At 48.4% G+C, this 11,374-nt stretch overlaps 1 protein-coding gene across 1 annotated transcript in view; it reads right to left on the bottom strand.

The window, feature by feature from the left end:
- The window catches only part of LOC103778738 (transmembrane protein 151B-like), a gene marked incomplete at its 5' end in the record, with an annotated part of 1,474 nt that extends 589 nt beyond the window's left edge, over window positions 1-885 (bottom strand). Inside the window, 1 exon segment of the mRNA XM_008946348.1 lies at window positions 1-885. This exon segment is cut by the window's left edge and continues 18 nt beyond it. Coding sequence (XP_008944596.1) covers window positions 1-885 — 885 coding nt within the window.
- Window positions 886-11,374: the final 10,489 nt, after the last annotated feature.

An 11,374-nucleotide genomic window follows, 5' to 3' on the forward strand; every position in this document is an offset into this window, starting at 1 on the left:
GGGCGCCGTGTACTCCAGGCCCAGCAGCTTCTCCACGTGGTAGTGGACGTAAGCGGTCCGGTACTCTATGAGTACCCTGAGCGGCCATGAGATCATCAGGATAGCTGCCACCCAGAAAGCGTAGTGGGACACGTACCATGGGAGGTGATCTGGGTCCCCGTAGGCCATCATGAGCTCTTTAAAGTCCACGTTTTTGAGCTGCATGCCTTCCCTCACCTCCATGTAGTCATCCAGCCCCTCAATCTCTGTGAAGAAGTGAGCCCTCTGAGTCAGGTAAGAGTTCTCGGACTCAATGTTGGCAAAGCTGAAGCACTTGGTGAACTTCAGCTTGGTAGCTGTGTAGCTCTCCAGGCCCAGGAGCTCCTTGGAGATGTCCTTGTACCCACAGTGAGAGTAGTCAAACTCAGCTTCAGCCACGTGGGTGTTGACCCTCTCGTGATACACCTGTGTGGTGGTGTAGGCGTCGCCGTTGCGGTACCGGGTCACCTGCCGGGTTCGCCGCACGAAGTGGTAGCTGATGGCCTTCCACCAGATGCAGGGAGTGGCCTGCTGCATGCGGTTGATGCATTCATAGACGCTGTCCACGTCTGCCTTGTACTGCAGCTCTCTCTTGACGTGACAGTGCCAGCACTCCACCAGGTACACCACGTACAGCATAGAGAGGAAGGCCAGAGGGATATAGACGTAGCCGTCTGAGCACGGGCTGTCATGGTAGATCATGGACTTGCCCTTGAAGGAGCTATCGAAGCTGAGCTTGGTGACCCGAGCCAGCTGACACCAGGCCACCGCACCCAGGCAGCCGTACATGAGGATGGAGAGGAGGAGGCATTTCCAGTGGGACTCCCGGCACATGCAGGCACTCAGGGACTGCTTCACGGGACGTTGCTTCGGTCACACCACCGGGAAGGGGGAGAGACAAAGAGAGAGAGAGGAACCCATCAGTCACACCACACTGCACAATGCACACAGGGATTCTTGCCTTCAAACCACATCTGGCTTTGCTCTCGACTGCCTGAGGACCGGGACACCACCCTGCTTAATGTAAACATGAATATAAACAGAAACTCCATGCCAGGGACAGAGGTGTCTGGACAAAACTCCTTCCCGGCTTCCTCCTGGTTCTGGGGAAGGAAGTTGTTTGTGCAGCAGTGACTCGCTGCACCCACACTCCAGTCAGATGGGCCCCATCTCCTTCCCCCTGCCAGGAGCCAGCATCATCTACGCACCCTGCTGTCTTCCAAGGCTGAGAGGGTTTCTCACCATGTGAAGAGCTGAAAATGTAGGGCTGTGGGCTTGCCCCTGCACTTTGTGAAAGCCCAGCACCCGGGTTCCCACACGGTGCAGCTGGGGAGGCTCAGGAGCAGCATCCACCACAGGGCCGTGGCCCCACGGCTCATGCCAGCGCAGGAGGACCAGCGCTTCGTGGAGCTGGAGCTGCTGCCTGACTCAGAGCTGACTCACACCCAACCCTGAAACCTACCAAATGATCGACACCATTTTTCTCGGAGGTGAGCGATCAGGAAAATTACTAGATACAAGCATGCTGCGTTGAAAAAATTGTCAGGATTACAGCATGGTGCAGCATAGCTTCAAGCTGGTTAGAAGACTAGCTCTGACCTAAAACACTTTGAAAGCTGAAGCGCTGGAGCTAAGGGTGCATGTGTGAATATTTAAAACCTAGCACATCCCTCTCTTTCAAGTCCCAAAAGTCGGGCTGGGAGTCGAGCCGGAGTTCGCACCCTCGTACTCCCATGGCCCGACTGCAGCCCTTGCCCCAGCCACGGTGCAGTGAATCAGCTGCATCGTCATGCTGGGCTGGGCTGGGACAAAAACTGCCCAAACGGAGCCCAGCTGCCAGCAGAAACGGAGTCGTCTCCCTGCACAAAGCAGCAGCAGCGTGAGGCACGCCGCTGGCTGGCAGCCACCCGGTGGTAGAAAGTGCAAGAAGCAGGATCCCCCACTGCCCTGGTAGGTAATGAGGAGGTCTGTCTGTGTCCCTCTTGCTCCTGCCACCCTCTGCCTCCCCCTAAGTGAGGAAATGAGAGTGAGAAAGCAGATGCACGCTGATATTCGTGCATCATCATGCCCTCTGCCGAGCTTGATTTCATGCAAAAATAGAAGCACGGTTACTCCTTCTCCCAAAGGGCCACCTCTAATGCATCACACTGCTCTGTAGATGCCAAGAAATGCTAGGTTTGGGAAATATCTTCTCTTTCTTTCTCTACGGATAAAGTTCTCCCCTAGCATAGCTTATCTGTGACCCACAGCACTTAGGATTCAGTAAGTAATCTTGAACCATCAAGGAATCTAAGGAGCAGCATCTTAGGACTCGGGAAATAATAGCACAGCGCCACTAGAAAGAAGAGTTTAGTGTCTTCTCAATGAGATGGAGCACTGGCATCTAACCTTGCAGGGCTCTAAGGTCAGATTTAATACTGTTTTTGGGTGGTTGGGTTTGGGTTTGTTTTTTTTTTTCTTTTTTTTCTGGGACAGAGAACCACTTCTAAGTAACTATAGAGGGTTTTATGGCTTGCTGTGAGCATTGCCAAACTAGACTTCATGAGGTTTGGTTTTGATTTTGTAGCTTCTAATCTGACACTGTGTAAGTGCAGAGTAATTTTACTGATTTTAGGGAGCAACACCAGCATTCATCTGCGAGGAGTAAGGGCAGAATCTGGCCCTGATGCATCCAGAAGAAATCTGCAAAGAATTTCTACTCTTATCCCAAACCTTTTGTATGTGTGTGTGTCAGCATAAGAATAATTATTCTGGGCTGTATTCTCTTTAGAGTGGCCACAATGGGTGAAGCTAGGTGGGTTGTAAAGGGTGTGGTACATAACTTTCCTGTAGGTAGGGCAGTGGAAAGACCATAGTATGGAAAAATGAGGTTGTTTTCCTTAGCCTTTTGCAGGAAACCTTGAGAAAGCCACAAAGTGGCTTCAGGCAGCCCTCAAATCAGCTGAAAAACAGCTATGGGAGTTTTGGGGGGTGAGTTCCTGAATCTATGTGCAGTCATGGAGAGTTTCATCTCTAGAAACTCATGTCAAACACATATTGCTCTGTCCCAGTGTGGTTAGTGCCTCAACATAGGCTTCTGCCCCAGTCACACACTGGACCCCAGGCTGCAGCCCCAGGGTCTCCTAATTCATGAGAGCTCCACTGGGAATCACTGCCTTCTATCCTTTGTCTCTTCTTGGCATGGAGTTGGAGTTTAGAAGTGTTAGACTAATGTAAAAATATAGACTGTAATGAAGAATTGCAAACCTCTACCATTTTATTTTCTCTGAATGTTTTCTGAGGGGAAGAAAACTCTACAGATGAGCATCTCTCTACTCCAGTTGGCACTGTGGCTCTGCAGAAGACAACAGCTGGGCAATATTCTAACACAGGAGTTTAAGTTCACACTCAGGTTTCCACAGGTAAAATGGCATATAGCTAGTACTGTGAGGAATGCCAGCAAAGCCAGCCAAAGATGTCCAGCAGTTGTTTTTAAGGTAAAGTGAGTGCTGAAGTTCTCCATGCAGCTCTGGGAACCCCAGTTTTTCTCTATGGCTTGTTCAAAGCACTGTCAGCCTGGCCCTGGGCTAGCCATTCGGGAGGGCTGTCCCACCTCAGTTTAGGCACTGTTTGCCAAAGGCACTGCACTCCCCACCTTCCCTGTATCTCCCTTCCCTTGACTAACAACTCCTCTGCTCTCTGCAGCTCTGTGGACCAACTTACAAGCCACAGGTTGGCTTCTGCCCAAGGGGTGATTCAACCAGCCCTGCTGGTTGGGGCTATCAGTGGCCATATCGGAGCGGGCAAATGCCTCCTAATGAGCTTAGCTCCATTAAATGCCATCTCCCCTCTGGGGGAAGAGATGGTTCTGGTCTCACCAGTCCTGGAGCAGCACTGCTTTGGGCTGCCAGCAGCTCAGAGGCGTGCACGTCCAAGGTGACATTTCTGTATGTGTCCTGTGGAGATGCTTCAAAGATGCTCTTCAGCCACTGCACTGAGAGGGGTGGATCAGCCCGAGCCAGGTTACCTCCACGATGCTCACTGCAGCCAGTAAAAGAGGCAGCTTCTCTCCTCCTGGCCTTAGTGAAGACTTGTAGCCATAGAGCTCACTACCCCCACTCTCTGCAGGTCCTCAGTTATAAAAGGATGTCTCTTCCAGGGTCTGCCCTGACAGCTGTCCCTCCTATTTCAAGTTCTGCAAATGTTCACCTGGCCTGTATCCCCTTATTTCTCCTTCCCTTTGCTGAAATATTTATGGAACACAATTATACTATTAGAAACACTATTAGAGTGTCTGTAAGAAAGATCTGAAATAGGACTTAATTACAATAAAAGTATCAGACATTCAAAAATCTAATAAGGAAATATATCTTTCCATCTCTCTCTGCATAACAAATTCATTAATATGTTAAACCAGTGGCTCCCAGACTTTATTAATTAACATACCACCTTCTTGCAAGGGTGATGTTTGTGGTACTAGGTGGAATTTTCTCCTTTCTGTGCACAGTGTTTCAAATCAAAACAGGGCAGGCTTGTATTTCTAGATGACTACAACAAATGCTTAAGGAAACTAATAATTTCCATGATAACCTGAGCCAGCCAGCAAACGGGAGTTGCATCCTTTGAGGTATGCTGTGGGATCTGTGTTGTTTTGATGTGGAACGAAAGCATAACCCCTGGAAAACGTTAACAGAAACATAAGAAACCAAAGACAGAGAGCCTGACAGAAAGCCAGAGCTGAACAGAGACTGTCCCAGAACAGACAGAAGCTTGGTAGTAAGGCACTTCGCCTTGTGAGCTAGAACTCATGGATTTGGGGCTCTAACTCAAATCAAGAGGGGTGTGCTTCCTCTCCTGCTTGTTGGGGGCTTTGCTTTGGCCTTTACTTCCAGCATTGGCCTGAGAAACCTCCTGACAGAAGATTAAATGAGACACAGGTTGCTTAGAGAAGTTGTAGATGTCCCACCAGTGGCCTGGCCACGTCAAGACCAGGTTGAATGGGACTTTGAGCAACCCCATCTAGTGCACGATGTCCCTCCCCATGGCAGGGGGGTTGGACTAGATGATCTTGGAAGGTCTCTTCCAACCTAAATTGTTTCGTGATTCTACAGCCTGTGAAGGGGAATGGCTTTACCAAATCAGATGTTTCACTCAAGGTTCCAACCAGCTCTGTTGACAAGTGCAAATTGTAAGAATCTCCTGTTTTGGATTGAATGCTGTGAAGAAGCACAAACAAGCTGTCAATATTATTGTTTATGAATTTCAAGTTGTGTTAAAAACACCCACTGTAAGTACCATCTAGCTACGCTCTGGCATGCTGCTGAACAGCTTTCAGAGGCCTCCCTTCTCACTGTACCTGACTGGGTTGGAAACTCCTGCTGCCTCTTACCCAAACTATCCATAACCACAAGCCAAAATTCACTTCACTCTTCCACACTTAAAAACAACATAAAAAAAAAAAATTCCCAAATTCCTTAGTAGATCTCAGGCCAAATGAGGCAAATGCCACAGAAAAGAGGTGGTACACCTGAGTAGGGCTGAGGGTGCCCATGCTGGGAGCCTTGCAGTGAGGGACAAGGTCTGGGGCCAGCCCCAAGTCCTCCCTGTCCTCAGGCAGGCAGCTGGCCCCACAGTGCTGCTCTGTGTGTGCACTGAGGTTTTCTGTCCCATCATTTCCAGAAAGCTCAGGCAGAATGAAGGACCTGTGTACCATGCAAACCAAAAAGGCAGCTCCACATCCTCCCATGGTCTGTTTTCTGTCTGGTGGCGTGGAGCCTTCAGAGACATTAAATGATAGATGCTATTTAATTTGTTGCTGGAAAATAGTCTGGAAAGCCCTAACTGCCGAAAGAGAACTGGAATTTCAACCGACACCTCTAGCAGACAGGAGTTTCCAGGCTGGCAACATTTCCCTTATTTCTCCTTCAAGAAAGTTCTGTGCAAAACTTAGCGTGCAAATGATAAACCATCCAGGCAATGGCTGAGAGGGCAATTGCCTTCAAAGGCACCTTCCCATGGCAGATGCCCAAGATGAAAAGGAGGCATGCAAGGCCTGGCGTGGTGCCTCCTGCGTGCAGGCACACCCACCCAGTGCTCAGCCTGGCTCAACAGCAGCCAGCTCTGCTTCTGGCTGCAGCAACCCTCATTAAAATCATTAAAACGTGCTCTGCGTTGTAGCAGCGTGCAGATTAGGGCTGCTGATCTCCCCTAGTGGAAAGGGGTGGAGAGACAGCAGAGGGGGAGTGCACAGCCTGGCACATCTCCTGCCCAGCAGCCCGAGCTGAGTGTGCCCTGGTGGCAAGAGCAAGGGGCTGGTGGCAAGGGTTTGGGCTCTCTGATCCCTTGACTCTTTGCAAGTAAACAGGGAACTGGGGTTGTTTAGTCTGGAGAAGAGGAGACACAGAGGAGACTTTATTGCTCTCTACAACTACCTAAAAGGAGGTTGTAGTGAGGCTGGTGTTGGTCTCTTCTCCCACATTACTGATGGTAGGATGAGAGGAAATGGCCTCAGGTTGCACCAGGGGAGGTTTTGATTGGATATTAGGAAGAATTCTCCACTGCGAGAGTGGTCAGACAATGGAACGGGCTGCCCAGGGAGGTGGTGGAGGCACCATCCCTGGAGGGGTTCAAAAAATGAGTAGATGTAGCACTTGAGGCTATGGTCTAGTGGTTAGGGAGATGCTGGGAGGAAGGCTGGACTTGATGATCCTAGAGGTCTTTTCCAACCATAGTGATTCTGTGATTAAGACATGAGCAGGTAAATTGTAGCTGGTAACCAGCCTAAGTGAGCCTGCAAACAACTGCATTGGGAGTGGCCAAGAATACAAAAAATTACTTCCCCTCAAACCCTGATTTTTCCTTAAAAGACATCATTTGAAATGTAAGACTGATGCTAGAGAACCAGAATACCATATTTCTGGGTGAGCAAATTGTGCTTGTGTCTCCAGGTCCCTTCCTCCTGACAGGTACATAAGAACTAAGGAATTTCCTGGGGAGCAGGTCAAGGTGATCTGGGTGTCCCTCTTCTTCCAAGTGAGCCCCCTGTTAGCAGGGGGAGGAATGGTCACATTCAGAGAAGCCCAGACTATTTCCAGCAGCCCAGGTTTTTGGACTAATGTGAAACTTTTACACATTAAGACCAGGAGACACTAACACCTTCTCCTCATAGCTCCTGTATCTCACCAGCAATGCCATCTCACTCTACAGTCCTGTGTGCAGCCCAGTAATCAGCAGCTGGTAAAAGCTTGTCTGCCATAAAGACACTCTGCTCTGACTGATAGACTGAAAGAAATCCCCTTTGGCATTTGTTCTGGTGATTAAATTTTACTGCCATTGTAACTTTGTCTTATTTCAGCCCCCATTCAAGGCAGTGGGGATGCCTGTTTTCTAGGGGATGAAAGACTGCTTTCCTATGACTGCCTTCTCTGAAGGTACTTCTCCATTCCAGCTATGACACCTCTCAGCCTTCTTTTTGACAATTTAAACAGGTTGAGGTCTTGAAGTCCTTCACTGCACTGCTCTCTCTCCAGCATCTTAAGCTCCTTCTTCAATGTCTATCCCACAAGTGGATACAGGACTTATTTCAGTGGCATCACACCAAAACATAAAATCACCTCCCATTCCCACTCGTTCCCTCTTTTCACTGTCTCCAGTAGTTGCCTCAGTAGAATTTTGCCCAGCACCACCCTGGGAGCTCATGTTCAACCACTCACCCACTTTGCTCCCAGGTACTTTTTGAGTCATTGTTTCTGAGGACAGCTGAAGGGTTGGCTGCACTCTCCACCCTGAAATGTGTAACTTCAGATTTGGATTGAGATGTAACTTCAGCTTTGGACTGAATAATTAAATTATCAAAAGAAGCAGATCCCTCTGTAGGACTGTGCTCATCTCATCATTACTGACCAGCCTGCTCATGTTTGTGCTGACTTTAAATGTTACCAGCAGTGATTTTATGCTTAATTCCAGTGAATAGTGTCAAATCTGGTAATTACTCCTGCATAACTCTGCCCATCTAATGGCTAAATACATGATTTATATGAGACAACTGTCTTCACAAAGCTTAGTGTCAGTCTAAAAACAAGGCTGTGATCATTACAGGGACACCAAAGTGCTCCTCACACTTCCAGTGCTCACTCCCAGGAGTAACCCCACTATACACAATACTAAAAGAAACCCTCCCAAAGCTTCAGTGGAGCACATCATCACCTAGTTTGCTCTTGCTTCACGCTCTTCATTGGTAGCTGGATTTTACTCCAAAGTAGCTACATGGCTGTGTGGGCTTGAAGCATCTCTTCTCCTAGCTGCCTCAGGACTGCTGACAGCATGCAAATGGTTATGGCAACAGTGATAAACATCTTGTTCTCTCCACTTCTGACTTTGACAGGCAAAATAAATTTGAACTGAAAGGAGACAAACTGACCCCCATCGAGGGGGGGAGGGGAAATACTCTGTGAAGTCCAAAGGAAACAAACCAAACTGTTTTTGAGTCACAGTCTTTAAAAATTTGAGATCTAATTTTGCCTCATGCTTACTGTTTCCCTGTAGCTCCCTACTGACAAAAAGGCTTTTTCCTCTTCTGTCAGACTTCATTCTTCAGTCTCCTTGAAAACTCTGTTTAAGCAGAAAATATGCTACCACAGCACGAATTTATTCTAATCTTTGTTTTGTGGAGAGTTTGGAGCCCAAGTTTGACAGTTTGTGTCTGGTTCACAGTCAGAGATCTAGGCTTCCCAATTTCAAAAGCATTAAAATTCTCTTTCAGGGAAATTATGCCAAAAGTGTTTCCTGTCCTTTGAACCCCCACGTGTAAATGCATTTGCCCTTGGTGACTGACCTCGGGAGCTGCAATTTTGCTGAAGCAAGATGCTATTATGTCTAAAAAAAAAAAAAGCTCCTGCTCTATGCCAAGACCTGCCTTGGGAGCTACAGGGTGACTTTATCACTGTCCTCAACAACAAAATGACCCCACAGCTCAGGATTACTCATGTGAGCAGAGTAAGAGTCAACCTTACCTTTTCCTTTTTTTCCCTTTTATTTAGCAAGAATAATCTTCCTGTCCATGGGGAAAAGAGTGGGGGAAACACTGACAGGGGACTAGAAGAAAAGAAACAAAAGTAGAGAGGAAAGAAGAAAAAAATCTGGATAAATTAATGCCAGTCATAATTACATTTGCCTCTGCGGATTGATGCTTGTGATGAATATATCCTAATGAGATACATGAGGAGGAGAAACTAATCAATAACCACACATCACTTTGGCACATGGAGGTCACACCTGCCTGGATGAAAGAAGTTTTTTTGTCTCTAATTGTGAGATACTCTTCCATCTTGCTCAAGACAGCGCAGTGGAAAATGTTCCACCTCCTGATGGACATGGCAGGACATAATACAGAGAGGACCACTGAGTCCTTGCTAGGCAAGCCCTATGCTGTGCTGTTGACCATAACTGAAGTGAGCTCTGACACCAGGACCAACCTCTTGTGCTGAGAAAGGCTTCACCACTTGTGCTGTGGATGGGGACAATGCAAGAAGAGCAAGGAGGGCTCTACCTCCTGTCCCCAAGCAGTCACAACAGACATGGGTGCAGACATCATCTTCCAGCTCCAGAGGTGATCCTGGTGAAAGACTGGCACAAGAAGTCTGGGTTGACCAGGGAGAAGACAACTGCAGGAGAAGAGTCAGATTACAACCTCTTACTGCTTTTCAGGGCCAAATTAACTCCGAAGTCATTAGTATAGTGAGGAAGGAGCCTGCAGGGCTGTGCTACTCCGGACGTTGTTGTATGTTGGGTAGAAGTCCTCCTCTACCATGTGACCCAATCTGGGCACCACATGAAGCATCAGTAATAAGGCTTGGTGAGGAAAAAGGGAGATGTTACAACAGTCATCTCATAATCCCCTCCTGGGGAGACTGAGACAAAATCCCTGCTGCCATCCATCCTGAATGGCAAGAAGCCCATTACCCCTAGCTCATGCTGAGACAGTAGCAAGTGCTCTCAGCGTGGCTGCTAGCACAGAGGGAAAGGGAAATATTAGGGACAGAAGGCAATGGAAAAAGCCATTTTGCATCAAAGAGCTTCCCTCCAGTTCCTGAACACGGACCACGCTGCTTGCTGCACGGATGTTTCGGACGCACCGTTCGCTCTCCTGCCACAGAACTGCTGGGAGAATGAAAACTTCCTGCAGGCAGGGGCCATGATGTCAGTGCCCAGCAGAAAGGCTGTTCCTGGGTTTCAGAAGAAGAACCTGTGTTCTCTCCACTCACTCAGGCCGCTGCTCTCCTGTGGGGAGCAGGGACCACTTGGCTTCTCCTCGCTTAAATCCCTGTGGAGGTTTAACCTCCCCCTTCCACCAGCGGAGCTGCCTGGGTGAATGTCTCAGGGTGGGAAGCTGCACAGAGGGGTAGCTTGAAATCCTTGCCCTGGCAGAGCCTATCACAGGATAAGACAAACTGTGAAAAGGCACAAATCTTGCTGATCCACCTGAATTTCAGACTCTAGGACGCCCCTGAAATACCCTGTAAAGACAGCCTGTTACCTCACACCATTCACCCTCACAAATTCAAGCCACCATCTGAAGATGAGGAAAGCAAAGGTCAGGATAGAAGAAGGTCCAGTCCTCTAAAATGTCAGATTCACCAGCAGCTTTTGCAGGATACTTTTGAGTTCTTCAAGCAGAAATAAAGGAAATCACAGGAAAGAAAGGCATTTGGACCCCAGCCAATATATATGCTGCACATCACAGGAGGATGGGGAAGCCCCTCACTAAAACACAAGGGTATTTATGTGAGTGGCATAAAGAATTTGGCCCTAGACACACCCACAGGTGATGCTCCCACACGCTGCTCCAAGGAAAGCCGTGCCAGTTACATTTTCAGTGCCAAGGAATCCTAGCAACGAAGTGGTCACCATTTGCAAAATAAAAATCAGGGCTATTTTAGCAGCAGCTTCTTACAAGCTCACAAAAATGCTACACTTACAAAATTATCCCTTTTCCCCCCAAATTGCTGATGTTGCTGCCACTGGCTTTCCACTCAGCAGCAACACAAAGAGTATATTCTGGGGGCAGAGGATTTTTCCCAGTAATGTCAATGCTGGGAACAAGTTAATCAGGAAACAAAAGCTGGGATTCAAGCTGCATCAGAGCAAGGGGGTAGCTCCAAGAATGGCTCTTTTTTCTTCACTTTAAGCACCCAGCATTCCTAGCTCATGTTACCCAGCTCCTGTTGCATCACTCCTGGAGGGAGTCCTGTGTGTCCTGCCCGAGCTTCCCTCAGTCTCAGCATGGGGACTGACCCAGAGACAGGCTGGACAACAGCCACAGACCCATCTCCCAGGGGAATGGAAAGTGGGGAGCCAGGAGGGGACAGCCCTGTGAGGA

This window comes from Merops nubicus, unplaced genomic scaffold (genome assembly GCF_000691845.1).
Source record: "Merops nubicus isolate BGI_N331 unplaced genomic scaffold, ASM69184v1 scaffold18550, whole genome shotgun sequence".
Taxonomy (NCBI): domain Eukaryota; kingdom Metazoa; phylum Chordata; class Aves; order Coraciiformes; family Meropidae; genus Merops; species Merops nubicus.